Source organism: Ctenopharyngodon idella, chromosome 24, assembly GCF_019924925.1.
Source record: "Ctenopharyngodon idella isolate HZGC_01 chromosome 24, HZGC01, whole genome shotgun sequence".
Taxonomy (NCBI): domain Eukaryota; kingdom Metazoa; phylum Chordata; class Actinopteri; order Cypriniformes; family Xenocyprididae; genus Ctenopharyngodon; species Ctenopharyngodon idella.
The window spans coordinates 15,551,926-15,574,572 of NC_067243.1; the positions used below are offsets into that span (position 1 = coordinate 15,551,926).

At 36.4% G+C, this 22,647-nt stretch overlaps 3 protein-coding genes across 8 annotated transcripts; 1 reads left to right on the forward strand and 2 right to left on the reverse strand.

Moving 5' to 3' along the window:
- Window positions 1-1,393: 1,393 nt before the first annotated feature.
- LOC127507317 (E3 ubiquitin-protein ligase Hakai) lies at window positions 1,394-8,788 on the reverse strand. Of its 3 annotated transcripts, XM_051884313.1 has the most exons (7): window positions 8,718-8,762; window positions 8,290-8,308; window positions 7,938-8,096; window positions 6,258-6,358; window positions 6,039-6,122; window positions 5,885-5,958; window positions 1,394-2,651 (listed from the first exon to the last, which is right to left on the reverse strand). In XM_051884313.1, the coding sequence occupies exons 1-7, from the start codon at window positions 8,745-8,747 to the stop codon at window positions 1,682-1,684; spliced, it is 1,437 nt and encodes a 478-aa protein (XP_051740273.1). In that variant the 5' UTR covers window positions 8,748-8,762; the 3' UTR covers window positions 1,394-1,681. The 3 variants fall into 3 exon arrangements, with proteins under 3 accessions (XP_051740273.1, XP_051740272.1, XP_051740271.1); XM_051884312.1 differs by lacking the exon at window positions 8,290-8,308 and having other exon boundaries at window positions 1,394-2,636; window positions 8,718-8,788; XM_051884311.1 differs by lacking the exon at window positions 8,290-8,308 and having other exon boundaries at window positions 8,718-8,788.
- A 155-nt stretch (window positions 8,789-8,943) lies between these two features.
- Window positions 8,944-13,496, reverse strand: zgc:101783 (uncharacterized protein LOC447883 homolog). 4 transcript variants are annotated; one of them, XM_051884314.1, is made up of 12 exons: window positions 13,343-13,496; window positions 13,195-13,232; window positions 12,856-12,920; window positions 12,739-12,777; window positions 12,039-12,143; window positions 11,864-11,923; window positions 11,662-11,776; window positions 11,492-11,550; window positions 9,957-10,007; window positions 9,757-9,841; window positions 9,523-9,649; window positions 8,944-9,430 (listed from the first exon to the last, which is right to left on the reverse strand). In XM_051884314.1, exons 3-12 carry the CDS (start codon window positions 12,872-12,874, stop codon window positions 9,344-9,346), a joined length of 747 nt encoding a protein of 248 aa, XP_051740274.1. In that variant the 5' UTR covers window positions 12,875-12,920; window positions 13,195-13,232; window positions 13,343-13,496; the 3' UTR covers window positions 8,944-9,343. The 4 variants fall into 4 exon arrangements, with proteins under 4 accessions (XP_051740274.1, XP_051740276.1, XP_051740275.1 ...); XM_051884316.1 differs by lacking the exon at window positions 12,739-12,777 and having other exon boundaries at window positions 13,343-13,488; XM_051884315.1 differs by lacking the exons at window positions 12,739-12,777; window positions 13,195-13,232; window positions 13,343-13,496 and having other exon boundaries at window positions 12,856-13,137.
- A 1,591-nt stretch (window positions 13,497-15,087) lies between these two features.
- Window positions 15,088-22,647, forward strand: LOC127507530 (gastrula zinc finger protein XlCGF57.1-like). Its single transcript, XM_051884715.1, has 3 exons — window positions 15,088-15,176; window positions 15,972-16,121; window positions 17,805-22,647. The coding sequence occupies exons 2-3, from the start codon at window positions 16,037-16,039 to the stop codon at window positions 19,580-19,582; spliced, it is 1,863 nt and encodes a 620-aa protein (XP_051740675.1). The 5' UTR covers window positions 15,088-15,176; window positions 15,972-16,036; the 3' UTR covers window positions 19,583-22,647.

Here is a 22,647-nt window from a genome sequence, read left to right on the forward strand (position 1 = left end):
CAAAATTTCTATAATCATTTAAACACTTTTAGCTGTAGACCTTACATACACTGTTAATTCTATGTAGAACTATTTTCACCGTACATTATTACATAAATAAAACATCTCAGCCAATAAAATATATGTAGCTATCATTCGATTAAATTATAATTTTTTGAAAAAAGAAAAAATGCTGAAATACCTTTTGTCTATCCCAAGGAAATAGATTTTTATGTGCCACTCTTCTTTCTCAGTCCACAATATAAAACTGCATGAAATTAAATTTAAATTAACATACATCCAAAGAAGATAAAACAGTTTCGTATGATAGTAGTGATCTAGTGCAGATCTTGGTTGAGTACGCCCCCTTGTGGATACTTAAGTTTAGTAATATTTTGGTTTGAATACAGCAGCCACAAAAAGTATTTTACCACACCCAAAAATGAATTAGATAGCTATATTAAATATTAGATAGCACACTTTAAGCAAAACATTGCACAAAAGTGTTTCATCTTTTAAAATATAAAACAATAAGAATACTGATTGTCAATCGTTGGTGGAAGATGTCCACACCCGAGAGGAACTTGATACTTAACTTTGGAGACGAGCTAGGTAAAAGTATTTTGGGAAAATTGGCTGAATAAATAAAATTATTTCTGAGAAAAGGTTTAGAATAATTTATTTGCTAAAAGTGTGGCTAACTTTAGGGGGCACTGTACCAATCAAATCAAGGTTGAAAGAAACTGGTTTAGATTCGAATACACATTCTTTGATCATTTAAAAACAATCTTTAAGTATTAAGGTTCATTCACACCAAGAATAATAATAACTATAACGATAATATATTCGAATCCATTAGAATATAATAGAATAACGTTCTGTTTATTATAAGAACACGCTGTGTGTGGATTCTGATTGGCTGTCGACGGTTTTATCGTTCATCAGCTTAAATGACTCCAACGATATCAGTCCACTGTTTGACTTCCCTATTCTCAGAGAATTAGAACAATTAAAACTTTATCATCCTTGGTGTAAACGGCCTTTAGTTTGAATAAAAAAAATAAACAGACTTTTCACAAATGTGATTTTCTCTCAGGGTAACTATTAGCATGTTCGCTAAACACACACAAACAATTTATTTCTTTACATACTGCTGATTTTTTTAAATAAATATTTACTTACAAATCCAAATTATAATTGTCAAAAGGATAGTTCACCAATAATTCTGTCAAAATATCTTCCAAATATTTTAATTCGTGTTCCACAGAAGAAAGTCAGTCATACAGGTTTGGAATGACAGGAGGGTGAGTAAATGATGTCAATTTTCATTTTTGAATGAACTATCCCTTTAACTAGCTTCAATATTTGTGCCCAAAAGTGATGAAATTCAAACTAAAAATCTAAATAAAATTCATGTGTTCAAGTTTCATTTATTGCAGTTGCTGGGTACAACATTATGTAAACGTTTCAAACAAAACTGTTAAATTCTTCTAACCAAAAACGTAGTTTTTTCCCCATTTTATTCAGTTCTTTATAATTCCACAGAACCACCCTGAATGAGGGACATTAGTACAAAAAGTGCCAGCAATGGGGATGATTATATCCGAAAACAAACAGCCCACATAGCATGGTCAACCATATCCAGTCGGAAATGACACTATCTATACTCAAACTGTCTGATAGAGCCAACACAGGCAGGATGCTACTGGTAATACGGTCTATATCGTGACTGCTCGTGGTGGTGAGGCCCTGGCATCTGTCCCTGTGGTGGTGGCCCCTGCATACGGGGCGGATGAGGTCCACGTGGATTGGGCCACATCCCCGGGCTCATGCCACCTGGTTGGGTAAAAGGTGGGCTAAGAGTGCCTTGGTCCTGCTGCATTGAGTTTGGGTTGTAGTGGTGCGGAGGAGGGGCATTGACCGGGGGAATCGGACCTGGTGGAGGGTGATTCATGTAGGGTGGCATCTGGCTGATGATGTGTCCAGGTGGAGGGGGTGTTGACATTGGAGGTGCCTGGTTGTAAACCATGTGAGGTGTGGCCGAGCCTTGCGGCGGGTGCTGCATGGGGATGCTGAGAGAGGGCGGTGGGGGCGGCGGAGGTCTGTAATGTGGTTGTTGTGGTGGAGGCATTATGTGATGTGGGTGGGACACCACTGGTTGGCTGGAGTAATCACCAGGGTGATGGTGTGGAGTCAAGCCGGGAGGTGTCTGTGGGTGGGGATCACGGGGAGAGGGGCCCAAGCTCCCCGAATCATCTTGAATGGGCACTGTGATGAGATTGCTATGCTTCCGTGTAGACACCGTGGCAATCCGAAAGGTCTCCGGGGGGAGGTTGCGTTGGGAAGGCCCCAGATCGGAGGGCGAGGACGGAGGTGGATGGTTGTAGGTTTCGTGGCCTTGCAGTGGGGAAGGAATGAGAGGGTGTGATTTAGACAGGTGGGGAGGTGGCGGCAACCTGAAGCGGTCTGGTGGGTCAGAGGCCTGTGGCGGATCTGGGCGAGAGCTTCCAGCCTTGCTGGCCCTCATGTGGCGATGGTTGATGTGGGCCTGAAGGTCTCGCTGTGAGAGGTAGGTGCGTTTGCAGCCCTGCACAATGTTGCACATGAAGAGGGAGCCGCGCTGGCACTGCTCGATGCGTTGGACAGGGTCTGTGCAGCTGTAGAGGGACAAACTGAACTTAAGATTTAGTAGGGGAAGTGGACTCACATACACATTAACTATTACTCAGATTTCCATTTATACCAAGAACGAGCAAAGGACCTGCTATTCACATTACCCTCCAAAAGTTTAGGAACACCCTAGGCAAAGTTTTGGACAATATCAACATAAATCCTTATTCTTTATTGCCATAATTATCATTGCAAGACCAGCAATAATGATTTTCTTTTTGATTTTATAATAATGGCATTATATAAAAGTCCTAGTCAGACTGTGATGCCTGATTACGGGATTAAATTTGACAGATTTATTTATTTTTTTTAGATTATTGGATCAGCACATGTATATAGATTTACTGACTGGTGGACAGTTAAGATTAATACAGACCAAATAAGTATCACAGTATACCACAGTATATAAATGCTATAGCATTTTAGTATGTTCTGACTAAATGATTTTTGTTTCGTTAAAAAAAGATTTAAATGGAGATATAATTCATTTTTAAGTTTTATTAAGTGTTAACAATGAGATTGTGTTTTTTATAATCAATTAACACTGTTTTTGTCATTTTTTACAAGATGGACAAAATTTGTCACCAAAAAAGTAATTCGGTTTAACCAAAATTTCGGTTTTACCGAATGACACTTTTGGTTAAACCGAATGACGATATTTTCAAACAATGCTAACAGGCTGATATCTAGCTAGCTAACAAAAGGACAATCAAACATTTTATATTTAGTACAAGTTTTTAAAATATTTCAACATTTTCCATGTTTTATAGCGGTTGTACCGAATGACCTGATGTTTCGGGACATGTGTATGAGCAAGTGAAAACATGAATTTTTCAAATAGTTAAAAGAGAGTTAGTTACTTTGCTTCACAACCATGTGGTCCTTTGCAGGTGTCTGAATGATGTCACATGATATTGACCACATGACTTGATCCAAAATGGTCCCTTTATATTGGTTACTCCAAATGACATCAATGAAATTCATTTTTCCGGACAAAGCAACGACTTCTACAAATAATTTTAATACCATTTTGCACTATGTTAATTTATGATGTTATAAAATCATGCCAGAATAAAAAATACATACATTTATTACATTTTAAGATATTTTAATCACAAATGAAATGGCTGTATTGGCCTTTGGACGGTTAAACCGAATGACCTTTTGACACTTCAAAATATTTAAAATACCATATGTAGGAAAATATAATTAAAACCTTTTGGAATCAATAAAAGAGATCTAGTTGTACTACCTTACATACTTTGGATGTCATATCTTTGTTTTTTATTATTATTAAGGACAAAAAAGTACCCGTCATGTCATTGACCCATATATATATATATATATATAAAGACTTCAGATGCAAAAGCCTTCTAAAATTTTCTTCTAAAATGAGCACTTTTACCAAGCTTGTATGTTTATGTTCAGTTATTTCACTTTAATGGCAATGAAAAGGACCTACTATTTGCCATTAGTCTTCATTTGTACATTGTAAAATGTAAAGTGGAAACTGATGGTCGCAAAACCAAAAACAACATTAGACAACAAATAAATGAGATGTCTGGCATCAGTACAAAAACAGCTGCTTTATGTTATTTAATAGATGGTGTAAACTAGACTGTAAAAAGCTGTTATTCAATAGTTGATACGTAGACACACCTGTGATCGCATATCATTTAAATTCTATATCAATTTTCCAAGTACCTGAGGGTACGTTTACACAACATTCTTCTTCTTCTTCTTCTTCTTCTTCTTTCGGCTTCTCCCTTCAGGGGTCGCCACAGCGAATCATCTCTCTCCACCTATCCCTATCTTCTGCATCCTCAACACTTGCATCCACTAGCTTCATATCCTCATTTATTACATCCATATACCTCCTCTTTGGCCTTCCTCTTTGCCTCCTGCCTGGCAGCTCCATGTCCAACATTCTCCTACCAATATACTCACTCTCCCTCCTCTGAACATGTGCAAACCATCTTAATCTGGCCTCTCTAACTTTGTCCTGCAAACGTCCAACATGAGCTGTCCCTCTGATGTACTTGTTCCTAATTCTGTCCAACCTTGTCACTCCCAAAGAGAACCTCAACATCTTCAGCTCTGCTACCTCCAACTCTGACTCCTGTCTCTTCCTCAGTAACACTGTCTCTAAACCATACAGCAGGCAGGTCTCACCACGGTCTTGTACACCTTCCCCTTGATTCTCGCTGATATTTTCCTATCACACAGAACTCCCGACACCTTTCTCCACCCATTCCAACCTGCCTGCACTCGCTTCTTCACCTCCTTCCCACACTCTCCATTACTCTGGACTGTTGAGCCCAAGTACTTAAACTCCTGTACCTTCTTCACCTCTTCACCCTGTAATCTTACTGTTCCATTTCCCTCCCTTTCATTCACACACATGTACTCAGTCTTACTATGACTGACTTTCATTCCCCTTACGTTTACACAACACTAATGTACTCCTTTGCTTTTTTGTGTACAGATGACAACAATCCCCATTCACACAGATCCATGAAAACAACTAAAAACACAGTATTATGCATGTCAGGCCAGTAGTTGCCAATGTCACTTTGTAAATAATGTTATCATTTTTACCAACTTGCACTTTTTCAAAAGTTTGCATTTTCAGGCCCCCAAAACACGTTGTTGTGTAAATGAATGGCCAAAACGTATACAAAGTTTTGTGTTTTTAGTTAAAAATGTGTCTTGTAAAGAGCCCCTAAGATGCAAGTGGTGCACCGAAGCTAAATTGCTCTTAATATCAACTAACACTTAATACTGGAAATTAATTATTTTTAACAAATTATGATTTATGACATATTAATAATATAAATTAAAATATACAACACTATACAGTCACTAATGAAAAAAATCCTGCTGAATAACTCTGGTTTTCCCATTTTTCTTGTCACAGTGAACATCTGTCCACTTTATGTATAGAAATAGGTACTCCTTGTAGCATAACCCCCACAACAACACTGGGCGTTTAAGACAAGCATGTGCATCTGAACCACATAAAGTCAGCTGACATACTTTTATTCTAACGCCTACAGACGTTACCAAGGAAACAGAACATACTAAATGTTCCTGATTTGCTTGCACCTTACAGGCAACATTTAGAGGAACACTACCTCCAAACTTTATATATCAGGGATGGACACTGTTTTTAAAAGCATCACGTGAACCTCAAACATACCAAGAACTTAAACAAACTGTTGTAGGAGAAACTCACCCAGGGCACAACTTGTCGCATTTCTTCTCGTAGTGCACTGCACAATCATAGCAGAAAACATGCTTACAGGGAATCTGTAAGAAAAAAAAATGTGTAAAAAACGAGCTCTCCATCAGTATAAAGAATGTTTTAGGGACTTGAACATCTTTCTTACCATTCGCCCATAGATCTGTATGGGTAGGCCACACTTGTCACAAAAATGAACTGGAGTGTCATCTTTTACTCCTACCAAGTTGAGCTGAGGAAATAAGCAGAATAAATATTTTTTTTTATTAAATATTAAAATATTGTATGAAATATTTCCTTCATTACAAAAGAATTGTTACAAAAATATAATCTAATTTGTTGAAATAATTGATGAGAAATGTATAACCTTATAATCCCAGAAAATTGGCTGAGGGAATCTGCGTTGGTTTCCATAAGCATCTCCAGATTTACACTCAAATCTTTCCTCTTGGTTATAGCTGAAAGGCTCTGAAGATCACAATTAAGTTTATAAATAAAGAAAAACTAAAATCTATTTATAAAGGAGTCAGCACTACAGTTTTATTCAGACCGAGCAAAATTCTGTTTTATTGGTGTATCCAATTTAAATCCACTATGTTGTTTATAGTCCAAAAAGCAAAAAAAAAAAAAAAAAAAAAAAAAAAAAAAAAACACACACAAACAACGATAATTATTTTCATGTTATGGCTAATAACTGACAAAAGACCAGTATTACAATTCTATTTTATTACTGTATATATGGGTCATTGACGAATAAGGTTTTTGTAAGTGTAAAAATATATCTCCTATTGGAGATATAATTCATTTTGAAGTTTTATTAAGCGTTAATGAGATTTTGCGGGTTTTTATAATCAATTAACACTGCTTTTGTCATTTTTCACAAGATGGACAAAATTTGTCACCAAAAAAGTCATTCAGTTTAACCAAAATTTTGGTTTTACCTAATGACACTTTTGGTTATACCGAATGACGATATTTTCAAACAATGCTAACAGACTGATATCTAGCTAGTTAGCAAAAGAACAATCAAACATTTTATATTTAGTACAAGTTTTTAAAATATTACAACATTTTCCATGTTTTATAGCGGTTGTACCGAATGACCTGATGTTTCGGGACATGTGTATGAGCAAGTGAAAACATGAGTTAGTTACTTTGCTTCATGACCATGTGGTCCTTTGCAGGTGTCTGAATGATGTCACATCCTGTCACATGATATTGAATGCATGATTGGTTACTCCGGATGACATCAATGAAATTCATTTTTCTGGACATTCTTTCTCATAACAAAGCAACTACTTCTACACATAATTTTAATACCATTTTGCACTATGTTGATATATGATGTTATAAAATCATGCCAGAATAAAAAATATATACATTTATTACATTTTAAGATATTTTAATCACAAATGAAATGGCTGTATTGGTCTTTGGACGGTTAAACCGAATGACCTTTTGACACTTCAAAATCTTTAAAATACCTTTATATGTTGGAAAATATAATTAAAACCTTTTGGATTCAATAAAAGAGATCTAGTTGTACTACCTTACATACTCTGGATGTCATATCTTTGTTTTTTATTATTATTATTATTATTATTATTAAGGCCTTTGGACAAAAAAAAAAAATGACCCATCACATCATTGACCTGTATAAACAATTTACAAACAAAACACTACAAACTAAAATAAAAATTAATTTTAAATGCTACAAGTGAATTTAGGCATCACAACATTATAATGTAGAGTACGAAAGATGGATATTCGTTTTGAGATTGGCATTTAACAGTGTTATTAAATTAAAGCAAAAGTAATATAAAATGTAATATATGAGAAATTAACATGCACAAATAACTATCCAATATCGTCTGATACCGATATGATGGCCAGCCAATGTAAATACACCAGATATTTAAAATACTGTCTTAACAGACAGATCCAATTTTATCACTTGCACGATGATGGTCAGTCCTAAAGATCAGATTTGGAAACACATCAGATTTATGTGTAGTGATAACACTATTTTGCATCCACTGAGACCAACCTTCTTCACTTTTTGAGGGCAGTCTGGTGGTGGGACGCTGAGGTCGGGTGGGCGGCTTGCCTCTTACCGTCTGTTTAGACAATAACTTGATTGGGATCTGTCTGCGAACATCAAGACCTCCAAGGGATCCCGAACCATCAGTTCCTTGAAGGTCATTATCTGAGAAAACATATCATTAACAAGCACAATAACTAAAACTGATACATTATACATATATAATTCATCACACAGGTTTATCATTAAATATGAACACTTCATAAAAAGAGAAAATGGACAAATTTACTCAAGCAGACAATTCAGTACTCCCACAGATATTAGCATAATGCAATTTATGAAATTAAGGATTACAGACCTGTGTTATCCAAAAAGTGCTTAATAAAAAGTGGAGAGGAAACAAAGTATTATACTTTAGAGAAACCCAGTAGGGGCAGTGACTTAAACAGGAAGAGCAGAGAGTTACTATAACGCTTATACACAACTTTACATAGGAACTAATTAGTATAACAGTGTATAAATAGACATTTGGGAGACCAATGCGAATGTCTCCTGCGTTTATTTGAATCTGTCATTTGCTGGTCGCGCGCGCAGCACTAATTGGTCATGTCAGAGGCTAGCTGGACACATCTATTAATGCGTTTGCTTCCAATACAGAGCGACGTATAAATAGCACCAGGACTCGCTGCTTTACTGGCAGGTGGTTACCGTTCATTCGGAAGCATTTTGGGCATTTAAAACGTAACGCTGCAGTAAAATACTTCGTTACGTTAGCTTGTAGCTCACCATTTTGGTCCATGACTTGACGCTGTGCATACTGCGATGATGAAGTGATGGGAGTGGCTTCGTGCGGTTTGGAGTTCAAAGATGCGCACAATTTACGCATATAATGTTTTGCGTCATGTGCCAAGTTTTTCTTTTTCTTTTCTTTTTTTCTCGTTATACAGCGATTTAAATTGCGTTTTACCTATGCATCCATCAAAAGCAGTGTTATAAGCAAAACCACTCAGAATTGAACACAGTAGTAATGTTTTATATAGGATACAAACAAACAAAAACACTGCAACATACACTAACATCACATATAAACGTTAACTATAATTTTTCAATTTACAATGACATTTAAAATATATATTACCCTAAAACCTAACAACAACAACAACAAAATTACAAATCAAACTATATTATATTTTATTATAAAGTCAATGATAACATTTTATTAAAAAATTACACCATATTGAAACAAGTATATGGTCTCAGATAGTAACATATGAAACATGTCCACAACAGTGGACAAAAAAAAAAAAAAAAATACCATCACAAACGCCTTGTGGCTCAGCTTGTTGTATTGTTGAATAAATAGCTTCCAGTGCTTGGTAACTGTACTTAAGCAAACATTGTGCTTCAGAAAATTAGTCTATTCTTGGTATGCAACCTTCCATCTCGATCATTTCTGGCCAGCTTTCATACTTATTAGTTTCCCTGTCATTCTTCATGTGCTGAAAAATAAAAGGGAAAGACATACATTATTAAAGTATTTTCATTGCATAAACTTAGGCACAGAAATTGGTGACTTTGGGAATGGTGTTACCTCCTCATAAGAGACTTGGTTTATGGTTTTCTTCCCTCCCACAAAGAGCCAGTTATCTCTGAATTTGATTTGGGAAATATATGAACTGCCAAGCTCTGCAATAAGTGCCCTTGCTTCATCATTAAGTCTATAATAAAGGAATCATACAAATCATGACACGATGAGACATGAGACAACACCATTATAATAAGTGCATGTAGTACATGATGAAACTAGAGAAAGAAACTACTCTACTTTGTGGCTGGATCATCAAAAGTGGCTATCAACACAAGAGAACCATCCTCGATTGACTTCAGAAACTCTATCAACTCCTCAACCTCTGTCAACAATAAAAGATTCATTTATAACATACATGTGAACTGAGAATGCACATACGTATTTATAATGCAGAAATACTGAACAATATGGTGTATTGAAGTTAAGATACAACATACTTCCGTTCCACATATTGAAGCTGCCAGTTTTAATGTGTTCACCTGTTTCTTCTGAATTTTTAGTGAATAAGAAAGCAGGAAATGTTGTAAAGGAGCATTTATCTATGAGAACACTGAACAGTATATTTTATTATAATATATTTATATATATATATATACACACACACACACACACACACACCGATCAGGCATAACATTATGACCACCTTCCTAATAATGTTGGTCCCCCTTTTGCTGCCAAAACAGCCCTAACCCGTCGAGGCATGGCCTCCACTAGACCCCTGAAGGTGTGCTGTGGTATCTGGCACCAAGATGTTAGCAGCAGATCCTTTAAGTCCAGTAAGTTGCGAGGTGGGGCCTCCATGGATCGGACTTGTTTGTTCAGCACATCCCACAGATACACGATTGGATTGAGATCTGGGGAATTTGGAGGCCAAGTCAACACCTCAAACTCGTTGTGCTCCTCAAACCATTCCTGAACCATTTTTGCTTTGTGGCAGGGTGCATTATCCTGCTGAAAGAGACCACAGCCACCAGGGAATACCGTTTCCATGAAAGGGTGTACATGGTCTGCAGCAATGCTTAGGTAGCTGGTACGTGTCAAAGTAACATCCACATGGATGGCAGGACCAAAGGTTTCCCAGCAGAACATTGCCCAAAGCATCACACTTGCCTTCTTCCCATAGTGCATCCTGGTGCCATGTGTTCCCCAGATAAGCGACGCACACGCACCCGGCCATCCACGTGATGTAAAAGAAAAAGTGATTCATCAGACCAGGCCACCTTCTTCCATTGCTCCATGGTCCAGTTCTGTTGCTCCCGTGCCCACTGTTGGCGCTTTCGGCGGTGGACAGGGGTCAGCATGGGCACCCTGACTGGTCTCCGGCTATGCAGCCCCATACGCAACAAACTGTGATGCACTGTGTATTCTGACACCTTTCTATCAGAACTAGCATTACCTTCTTGAGCAATTTGAGCTACAGTAGCTCGTCTGTTGGATCGGACCACACGGGCCATCCTTCGCTCTCCACGTGCATCAATGATTCTTGGCCGCCCATGCCCTGTCGCCAGTTCACCACTGTTCGTCCTTGGACCACTTTTGATAGATACTGACCGGGAACACCCCACAGGAGCTGCAGTTTTAGAGATGCTCTGACCCAGTCGTCTAACCATCACAATTTGGCCCTTGTCAAACTCGCTCAAATCCTCACGCTTGTCCAGTTTTCCTGCTTCTAAAACATCAACTTTGAGGACAAAATGTTCACTGCTTAATATATCCCACCCACTAACAGGTGACGTGATGAAGAGATAATCATTGTTATTCACTTCACCTGTCAGTGGTCATAATGTTATTCCTGATCGGTGTATATAGGCCTATATTAAAATGTTATATAAATATTGATAAAATATAAATATATTTCAATGCACTACAAATAATATTAAAATATACAAAAAGACGTTTGCAAAAATGAAGCTAAATATAAAACATGGTACCATTTTAATCTTTTGCTTTTATTTTAAAGAGCTCAACTTACCATTGATAACAGCAATATTAATTCCCAGCCATTTACCTCGCGTGTCTTTCTGTATTATCCTAAAACAAAATGGCAGAACTGGTTTAAATTCTGTCAAATAACACTTATGGTATTGGTCTAATCATTCTGTAGAAGTATAGATCGTAAATTTGACAACTCCAAAGCCTTACATTTTCCCCTCAAAGCATATTTGTGGTCCAACGATGTTTGTTGCACCGCTGTAAAGCTTAAAGGCAAAATCTTCTTCAGAACATGGTTTTGAGAGGCCACATTTGTTTTTAGGACCTGATAAAACATAAAAAATAGACATGTAAATGTGTACCCTTAAACTTTTTTTAAACTACCAGACCAAATTGTTCGGTAATTGCTTACCATCATCTTTGTGATCATCAGGTTTCAACTGGTCAGAAACTGCTTCCTCCAAAGACCTTTCTGGGTTAGAAAAAAATATAAAACACACACACATATCAGTAGGAATTTTAAAGAAGCTTATTCATTAACAATATCAATTGAAGAAGACAAAATATTTCTCATATCAGTAACTCACCCACTAATTTTGATACTGTTAATTCAGGTTTCATCTGCAGGAGTTTGAGGAAAAGGCTTATGGATATTATGAGGCCAACCACCATGAAAACAAATTTAAATTTTTCTGTGAAAGCAATTGGGATTATAAATAATTCTCATAATACAGTAATATCCATCTTTATTAGAAGATTAAATGTTTGCACAGCATCCTAGCACAAGCTGAACAATTAAGTTTCAAACTGTATTTAAGATACTTTTCTGATGGTAGCCGGTTTTTCATATTTTCTGGTCCATGTTGGCCCTGGTTGATTAAGCTGGTTAGATCTTGTTGACCACCTTGGACGAGTAACAAAACAGCAGCTTTCATGTCGCAAAACCCGTCTGACTACTTTAAACGGACATGACATGTTTTTTATCAGCAGGAACATAGGCCTAATTCAACCTAATTTAAATTATGTTGATTTTCATAAAAGAACATTGCTTTAAAAAAAAAAAAAAAAAAAAAAAAGTCTAGAAGCACTGTGGCATCGCAAAACACTTTAAAAGCTGAGAATATAAAGCTTTTAGAGTCTGCCAACTATGCAAAGTACGGAAACATTTGCATTCACAGTCACTTTCTGAATTGACTGCTACAGCATTGTGATAGAAGACGATGTAACCAGGAAAGTAAACACTGCACTGAACGAGACATTTAGCATGTCTTCAAAAACATAACTTACTTTTGTTTCTCTGTCTCCTGTGTACCACAAAGGGACCAACTAGAAATAAAAATGTCAACATAAACATGTAACATGAGAGAGAGAAAGAAAGATACAGCGAAGAGAAGCAAAACCAACCTTTTCTAACGTATATCATGACTGAAATGTTATGCTCGGCTCTCCTCTCAGAAGCTGTAGATCCACTTCAAGTGAAGGTGTAGAAAAAAAAAAAGATATTCAGCACACTACCTCAGTAATCTATATTTGATCACTTTCTGTCTTTTAAAAAATTGTTTAGATTTGTGGTCCTTGCCCCTGCCGATCTAATGTTATAAAGTTGCTTTAGACTTTAGACTATAGGCGTAAGGCTGACTAATGGTAGTGCAAAGTGTACTGCATTTAACCCATTTTCTGTCCAACTTGATTAACTAGTTTTTTAGGATGCTTACTAAAAACCAATCCAGTTTGTCAACTTACATGTAAATAATGATGTCTGCTGCCGGTATAACTGTATCCTTTTAAATAGAAAATCGATACTTAATAAAATAAATGCATGTAGAGAGATTAGACTAGAGATTAGAATAGGGCTAAAAAGAGTAGTAGGCTATAAAGCAGTCCATCCTACTAATTTAGAAGAAAGATTCCCTTCGTATGTCCATGTTTTATTCAGCAATTCTGTAGTATATTAGAGGGTATTAGTAAGGCAATGAAGGCTAGTGACCATTTGTGGACGTCGTAGCTTCAAACTGAGTTCTGCATTGGTGTGTTTATCGTTCAGCGAGTACGCAGATACACCGCTAGATGGCGGTGTGGACTAGCCTACAGGAGCACAGTGTAAGCAGATGGCGTTTGTTTACTTCTGTATGTATCTTTGTCAAAATGGACAGCATTTTTATTCCAAATGAAGTTAATAAACATTAAGTGAAATTCTCTTTTAAACTACATATTGTAATTATGTAAACAAATAGCCTCTGTTATGATTTTTGGATCAGCCTCAACGTTTTAATTAGAAGCTTGGAACAATTAAACTCTGCTACATGTGCGAAATGCTCTAATATATATATATATATATATATATATATATATATATATATATATTTCATTTTTCGAAATTGCCCATCACTACTAATTATAATAATAAAATTATTAATTATAATTCCAGTCCTAATCCTACCATCACAGGGTAGACAGAAATCGGTACAACACCTATAAATAATTATAGATAAACAAATTCATAGGTACTAAAAATGGTATATATACAATCTTGATTAATCAAGCAATTCTTAAACATTCATTCAAGGATTAATACATAGGCAAAACACTATAAAAATATGATTACATTGAGAAATTACATACATAGTTGTACATGTCTCAAGTGATTATATAAAGGGAGTAGGATGAGGATGGACTGAGTAATTCTATCATAAGGCATGCATAAAACAGTATACATTACCAAAGACAAAATACAAAACAGATGTACAAACTGAATTGTACAAACAGTGTCCTGGGGATATGCATGTTCATTCACAGAAAGGTTTGTCTATGAATGAAATGGATAGAAGTCCTTTTTATGGACTTTATGTCTTTCCAATGGGATGATTTAAAGGGGGTCGTAAAACTTTTGCTGCTATTGTGACCAGAGGCCTGGGTCTGCCTGCTGGGGGAGGTGTATTGTGGATTATTTGTATAAATATAAGAAATAATTGCATGTCTGATCCATCTCAGTTGTTACAGTACTGAATGAAAATACAAAGCATGTGAGTCTATGATTACAAAATCATGTTTTTGTTATGAGTAGGCAATATTAGTGATTGCTAATGTAATAATATAGCTGCTCCTGATATCAGCTTGCTGCTCAAAGTTTTTTATTTTATTTTATTTTATTACAGTGACCAGATACCTGCACCACGATGAGTCAACTTTCAGTATGTTACACTGTACTCATGTAAAATGCCCTAACAAGTCGGTTGTCATGATATTTCACAATATAAGAGGACATTTGGCCCTCACAAGTATCACACAATCACAGTTAATGCAGCACAAGTAATAATATACTGCAACATGTTACCGATGGTGGTATCTTTGTTATGTGTTTCTGAGTAGTCTGTGGCCCTAATAAAAGTTGAGTTTGACAAACCTTGTTTTTTTGTACAATAGTAAATATCAGTTCTTGCTACGGATCTTTCATAAAAACTGCTTCAAACTAATAACAAAACAAAAAAAAGGATCCTGACCGCTGGTTTCTGCACCCATTATTTTGCTGTTTAGACAGAATCCCACTCACAAAGAATTCAACTCTGAAATCATCTCACATCTTTTTTATTATTTGTATGTATGTCTATGCACTTTTGTGATTTTACACAGCAACGTGTGAGCGGGACTTTTGTTTTGTATTGGCTCTATTACGTCATAAGGCTGCGCCACGCTCTGATCATCTGATGTGATTCGCCTGAAGAAAGGTTTGTGGCTTTTATGGTTTTTAAAAGTTTTTAAATCAGTGTAACCTCCTCAGACAATTTAGTAGTTTTTACAATAACTGTGAAATTAATTAATAAATATTGAATGTAACATTTAAATGTTTTATCTAACATTAATGAGCTTTATTTTTATGAGTAAAGCGCATAGGCACAATAGTAAGAAAAGGTGCGTCTCATTTCGCTCTCTATATCCTGAATCAGCTTGTCGTAAACGTGAATTCAGTCACTGGCAAGTAGTGATGGGAGAACAGAGCTTTTGAAACTCTTAGTTAGTTGAATGAATTGTTTCCCTAGGGTTGCCAACCGGTCTGTATAATACGGCATCGTCCCGTGTGAATGCTATACCCTTAAGAAAACGAACTATGGTTTTATTACAGTAAGTGTATTAACCATGTTTTCACACGCTGTGTGGGACAGTAAATATTTTGAGTGCCCTTTGTTCTGTCCTTTATTTTCCTGTAAAGAACCACAATTGTCACTTATTTTCCTTCTCTGAAGTTGGCAACCCTAAAAATGATTCACCCAATAATGATCTTTTAAATGTGATCCACTAATCATTAAATACCAAATGAAAATCATAAGGAACAATGTTAAGTGTCTGTACAGTTTGTCTTTATTAATTGGTAATGCTAGTTTTCAGGCCATTATCTATCTCTCTGACTGACTCCCTAACCAGTGCGCTGACTACTGAACTAGGGACCTGACTGAGACGCACCCAGATGTTTAGTTTAGATTTATTTTTCTTTCTGTTAATTATTCTCATCCTAAATATGACAGATTGTCCAAACACAAAAAAAACTCCTGGTGAAGTGACTGAGAACCATGTGACACATATTATAAAGATGGCGTTCATTAAAGAGGAGAGTGAAGACATAAAAATTGAAGAAACATTCAGAGTGAAACAAGAAGATACTGAGGAACAAACAGGTTGGTTTCATTCTCAAAGCTGAACTCAGTCTTGTAAACAGAACTTTGTTCCACGTTGACTTTTCCACGTTTCCAGGTCCTACGTTGACTTTTAACTATGTTTTTACTACCCTTTTACTTTTTCTGGACCTTGAATGTGGTAATTATGTTGCTTTCTATGGGGGATTTTAAAAAAAACTCTCGGATTTCATCTCAAACATCTTAATTTGTGTTCCAAAGATGAACGAAGATCTTACGGGTTTGGAACGACATGAGGCCGAGTAATATTTATTAACTACAGTACTTACTATAGAGTTACAGTTAGGGTTTGGTTTTGTTTTAGGGTTAGTTACACTACACCTTAAAATAAAGTGTTACTGAAATATCTTATTCAGGGCAGAACTAAATAACACATTAAATAAAATAAAATAAAACATTAAATTTTTAGGATTTCTATTGTTAAAATAGATGACTCCTTTGCTTTCAGGACAAGCTGTTTTTTTCTCTGCATTTCATCTCTGCTCTAGCTTGTTTCCCATTCTAGCTTTCTAATAAACCTGTCATTGTTTACTATGTGTATTGTTGGCTCTGTGGCAAATTGCTTATGTTCCTGTATTGTAAGTCTCTTTGGATAAAAAGTCTACTAAATGCATATATGTACATGTTATGTAAAACTGAAATACATTTACAGATAAAGATATTACAAATGTTATACACTGGAAACGTTGCATTAGTAGCAACTCATAACTTATAATAACTAAGCATAATGTAATAACTCCATGTTACACCCACATCTGTCAAAGCACCTGACAGGGCAAGCCACTTAAACCGTATCCTTATAACTTAGTTTGAAACTTTTATGACATTTGACGTTTTGTGCAGTTTGGCTCATGCACTTTTCCCAAAGCAGCTAACTCTGTGCCATCCATTGTGGTGCATTTTGTCCATGGAAATGCTTTATTGACTACTGTAATGAGACATGAATGGAGGATGTTTTTCCATGAACTGCATGCAGACATGATTAATCAACAATAAAATTTATTGGCGATTAATATCTTTTTTTTGTTTATATTATCAGTTACTTGATGTAGCCCTAATATCAATAATAATCGCTGCTAACTTGGAGAGTTGTGCAGTTTGGTCATGTTGTGAGGAAATGTAAAACTGAATGTCATTCGCTTAGCGTGAAATGTAATGACAATGTTCATACTTAAAGGATTAGTTCACTTCAGAATTAAAATTTCCTGATAATTTACTCACCCCCATGTCATCCAAGATGTTTATGTCTCTCTTTCTTCAGTCGAAAAGAATTTAAGGTTTTTGAGGAAAACATTCCAGGATTTTTCTGCATATAGTGGACTTCAACAGGTTGAGGGTCCAAATTACAGTTTCAGTGCAGCTTCAAAGGGCTCTACATGATCCCAGACGAGGAATAAGGGTCTTATCTAGCAAAACGATCGGTCATTTTCTTAAAAAAAAATTAAAATTAATATATTTTTTAACCACAAATGCTCGTCTTGCACTGCTCTGCGACCCGCCACGCATGACGTCATCATGTTAGAAAGGTCACACGTGCTAACGCTTGTCGACAAATGCCAACATAATTCTCAAGCTGTTCAATAGCAGATCTAATAGCATGTTGTTGGTTTTTATGGTAAACTGGCATTTATAAGTCTTTTTTTTTTTTTTTTTTTTTTGCTGTAGATCTGATGACACTGAAAGAGGAGAGTCGAGAACTGAATGAAATAGAAGAAAAATATCAATATAAGAAGCAAGATGTCACAACTAGAAAAAAATCCATAAAGACTGAAACGAATTTCTCACGAAAAAGATCTCAGAAGACAGGAACTGGAAGCTTTTTCACCTGCTTTCAGTGTGGAAAGAGTTTCAAAAAACATGAAAGCCTTAGAGTCCACATGGGAAATCACAATGGAGAGAAGCTTTTCACCTGCCAACAGTGTGGAAAGAGATTCAATATAAAGTATAACCTTGTACTTCACATGAGAGTTCACACTGGAGAGAAGCCTTACAAATGCGAACATTGTGAAAAAAGTTTTATTCACAAAGGAAGCCTTAATTCCCACATGAGAACCCACACTGGAGAGAAGCCTTTCACATGTGATCAGTGTGGGAAGAGTTTTTCACAGAAGCACGTCCTTAATTCCCACATGAACAGCCACACTGGAGAAAAGCCTTTCGCATGTGGTCAGTGTGGGAAGTGTTTTAGACTTAAAGTAAGCCTTAAAAACCACATGAGGATTCACTCGGGAGACAACCGTTTCACATGTAATCAGTGTGAAAAGAGTTTCTTTAGTAAAGATAGCCTCAACAGGCACATGACACTTCACACTGGAGAGAAGCCTTACGCATGCAAAGAGTGCGGCAGTAGTTTCACACATAAAGCACTCCTTGATTCACACATGAGAAGGCACACTGGAGAAAGCCCTTTCACCTGCGAACAGTGTGGGATGAGCTTTACACGTAAAGAAAAACTTCAGATTCACATGAGAATTCACACTGGAGAAAGACCATTCACATGTGATCAGTGCGGAAAGAGTTTCAATCATAAAACATCCCTTGTTTCACACATGATAGTTCACACTGGAGAAACACCATTCACATGTGATCAGTGTGGAAAGAGTTTCAATAATAAATCAACCCTTGACGCACACATAAGAGTTCACACTGGAGAGAAGCCTTATACCTGCGAACTGTGTGGGAAGAGCTTTACACAAAAAGGAAATCTGAAGAATCACATGACAACTCACACAGGAGAGAAGCCATTTGTATGCGCCGAGTGTGGAAAATGTTTTGCACGTTACCATGCCCTTAATTTACATATGAAGATTCACTCAGGAGAGCAATGTCCTCGTTGTGGAAGGAGATTCCCAGATAAGAAAGGACTTGACAAGCACATAATAATTCACAACGGTGAGAAGTGCCAGCAATGTGGAAAGACTTTCAGATTTAAAGGAAACCTTAAGGTTCACATGAGAATTCACACTGGAGAGAAGCCTTTCACATGCTCTCACTGTGGAAAGGGTTTCAGTCAGAACGTAGGCCTTCAGATTCACATGAGACTTCACACTGGAGAGAAGCCTTTTACATGTATACAGTGCAAGAAGAGTTTCACATATCAAAGAGACCTGAAGCGTCATTTGCAAACTCATTCTAGAAAGAAATTGCAGGGCTCTGAATGTGACAAAAAGTCTACGAAAGTCTACAAAAGTCTGAAGTCTACAAAAAGGAGCAATTTCAAAAATCACCTGCGCATTCACTCTGAAGAAAGGCAATTTAATTGTGATAAGTGTATTAAATTTATTTCGCCATCACACTTACAGATACATCTGAGAAGTCATGCAGATGGCCGACGTTATTTTTGTTCTTTGTGTGGAAAGAGATTTAAATGGCTTGGTAATTTAAAATGGCACCAGAAAATACGTATCTGTGTGAAAATAAGGCTACGTCCACGTAACAGCTAAATGTGGGCCAGATATAATTGTGTACATTCATGATCATTTGCATTCTCCACCTCTTTATAATTTTGCCTCGAGACTTTTTTTGTCATGTATATATGTACTCATGTGGCTGCACCTCATCATCTGCTTTGATATTGTTTAATGGTCCTCAAACTTTTTTTATCCTAAGGCACACTATTGTGAATCTTTTTCATGTGAGCTCACGATGAACAAAAACTTGTTGAAAATGAATTGTGCCAAGCAATCCTTGCTGTGGTTACAACATTAAAACACAGCATGCCACAGGAAATGTGTTCAAAAGCAGCGCATACACTAAAAATACTTCTATTTAAGTTCATATAAAAAATTTAATTTCTGGATAATGATTTCATATAATTTCAGTGTTTAACTCCTTTAATGAGAGTGGCATATTTAATCTAGAGCAGGGTTGTCCAAACTCGGTCACTGTCCTGCAGAGTTTAGCTTAAACCCCAATTAAACACACCTGAACCAGTTACTCAAGGCCTACTAGGCATACTAGAAACTTCCAGGCAGGTGTTTTGGAGATGGTTGGAGCTAAACTCTGCAGGACAGTGGACCTCCAGGACCGAGTTTGGACACCCCTGATCTAGAGTGTCTGAAAATATTTACACCTAGTTTATTTTTTATAAATCCTGATGTGTGTGGAAAATTGCGTATACATTTCTATGCCTATTATGTGCATATGTAACGTTAATACATCAGGCCCCTGCTCTGGAGGACTGGAGCAGGTTTTATTCTGGGTTAGAGATTACAACCAAAACTGGACCAATCAGCTGCGAAGTAAGTGACATATATCTGATGTAGTAAAGACACTCCCCCTGTATCTCTTGCTCCAAATTAAAAACAGTTTCTAGTGAAAGAATTTTATAGACAAAATTGTTTGGTTTTTTTATGCTGATTTATTATAAATTATAACCGTGTAATTCGTAATGTCTTCAGAATTATTTTAATTAACAGTTAATATTAAACTGCATTAAAATTAATATAAATTTATACATATAAATATAAGCTTTAATATAAAAGGCTTAAAATGATTAAGCTTGCATGTTTTTTTTTTTGAGCTCTTTATAAGTTAAATTCAGTTGATTCATTTGCACTGATATTGTCAGATATTTTCTTTCAGCTGCCTTCTCAAACTTTTGAGGCGGCAGCAGTATTTATTCCTGTTTTTCAACAAAAGTGAATTGAGCCAGTTGTTGTGAGAAGTGAATCTTGTGGCAAAGTGAATTTAATTTGAGTTGAAGCCCAACAGGGCTGAGGTGTCTCTCTCCGAACATCCAAATGGCACCCTCATGGAGTTTAGCTACTTCAGTATCACAGTTTTGACAAATCTGCCACTTCTGGCTTGGAACATCCACATTCACAATAACCTAACAAATCCCGAATGTAACTCCTTAATTAGGGGTTCAAGCACTAAGTGCTGAAACCTTATTGTAATTGTAAGGATTTTTAAAACGAATCGTGCAGACCAAACTGTAAGTGCTAGAGACTTGAAACTTGGCCAAATGATAGTCCTCAATTTGGGGAGAACCTCACAAGAGATGACCCCAATCGGCCAATAGGGGGTGCTACAGCGACCAAAAGTTCAAAATCGCTCATAACTCATAGACCGTTCGTCATAGACTCAAGTGTCTTATATAATTGTAATCCTTGGCTCAAGACGAACAAAATTTGTTTTCCGCCATTTTGAATTTTGTCCAAAACCTACTTTTGCGAACTAGGTCTACGTTTTTTGCCCGATCGATACCAAACCAGTGCAGAAAGATTCTCTGGAGTCTGAATATCAATGATTATCAAAAAAAAAGTTGTAATTTTGATTCAAGGTCACTAAGGGGCGCCAAAACGTACGGTGTGGGCAGAGCCACTTTTACTAAAATGGCTGTAACTCAAGAACAAAATGAGACATTTGCACCAAACTTGGTACACATGTGTAGGGGCTCAATCTTTGGTCACGACAAAAAAAATCACGTCTAGGTGGTGCTATAACTTGAAAAAAAACATGAAAACAGCTGTCTCTATGCAGTCCGATCGACTTGAAATTTGGTCCAAGGGGGCAAGTCTATGAGGACATTGGCGTATCTCAAAAAACATGGCCGCCATCGGCCAATGAAGTTTGAGCACCTATTAGACAAGGTTAATGGAGGCCAATCAGGGCCCGTATGTATAAAACTTCTCAGAAATGCTCTTAAGAATAGTCTTAAGTTTTGACTTGAGTGTCAAAAAATTCTTAGTAAAGAGTAGGACTTTTCTAAGAGTAAGATACTTTTATAAAGAAGCTAAAAGCAACTTTTAGTAAAGTCTAAGACTGATTCTTAAGTGCTGACTTAAGTGTTGTGAACTAAGGACTACAATGATGTCAACTCAAAATGGCCGCCCTTAACCTCTGAATCAGCCAATAGCGAGTCTGCAAGGGTGAAGTCACAGCAGCACAACACCAATAATTATAAAAAAAAATCATTTAAAAAGACACTGAAACGTTTTAATATTGTAATTTATTTTTAAAAATTGCATTGCATTGTGCAAAATTATCACAAATTAGTACTGATGGTGTGGAATCTTTTTCTAGTGATATATGTCTCCTCATTTACAATTGGAGTGATGATGTGAACACGAGTTCATCATCGGCTTCAACAACTCCAGGGAAGCCCACTATCAACATAAAAGTGGCTTGCTTTTGCCGCATGGTTTGATGGTCAGTTAGAAAGTCAATGAAGTGCCATAGAGTAGTGGCCAAATGTGATGTCCAGCCATATGAAAATTGACATCTTCAACCTTAATTCAAATATTTTAAAAATGTTAAAAGATGTAAGCATATCGTGTAGCTGTGCTTGGAGTCAATTGTTTCAAGTGTGATAATGAAATGAAATTTCAAGTGATTTCAAATTATTTTTGGCCAGGCTGTCATACAAAGTAATTATGAACACATGCAAAAACAAGAGAGAACCAATGAAATATTAAAAACTGATTATGTTGTAGTCATTGTCATATTTTAAAACACTTAAATGATATAAACATAAAAATAAAAATATTTTCCTCATATTTTGATG

What these genes read in the sequence shown, in the direction of transcription:
- LOC127507317 (XM_051884313.1), bottom strand. Translation starts at nt 8,747, where the DNA reads ATGCACAGCGTCAAGTCATGGACCAAAATG. An exon ending in CAATTTTCTGGGATTATAAG is followed by an intron (nt 6,123 to 6,257) that starts GTTATACATTTC and finishes TTATTTCCTCAG; the next exon opens with CTCAACTTGGTAGGAGTAAA. An exon ending in TACAGATCTATGGGCGAATG is followed by an intron (nt 5,959 to 6,038) that starts GTAAGAAAGATG and finishes TTTTTCTTACAG; the next exon opens with ATTCCCTGTAAGCATGTTTT.
- zgc:101783 (XM_051884314.1), bottom strand. An exon ending in TGATGATCACAAAGATGATG is followed by an intron (nt 11,777 to 11,863) that starts GTAAGCAATTAC and finishes ATGTTTTATCAG; the next exon opens with GTCCTAAAAACAAATGTGGC. An exon ending in ACCAAGTCTCTTATGAGGAG is followed by an intron (nt 9,431 to 9,522) that starts GTAACACCATTC and finishes TTTATTTTTCAG; the next exon opens with CACATGAAGAATGACAGGGA.
- LOC127507530 (XM_051884715.1), top strand. Translation starts at nt 16,037, where the DNA reads ATGGCGTTCATTAAAGAGGAGAGTGAAGACATAAAAATTGAAGAAACA. An exon ending in AGATACTGAGGAACAAACAG is followed by an intron (nt 16,122 to 17,804) that starts GTTGGTTTCATT and finishes TTTTTGCTGTAG; the next exon opens with ATCTGATGACACTGAAAGAG.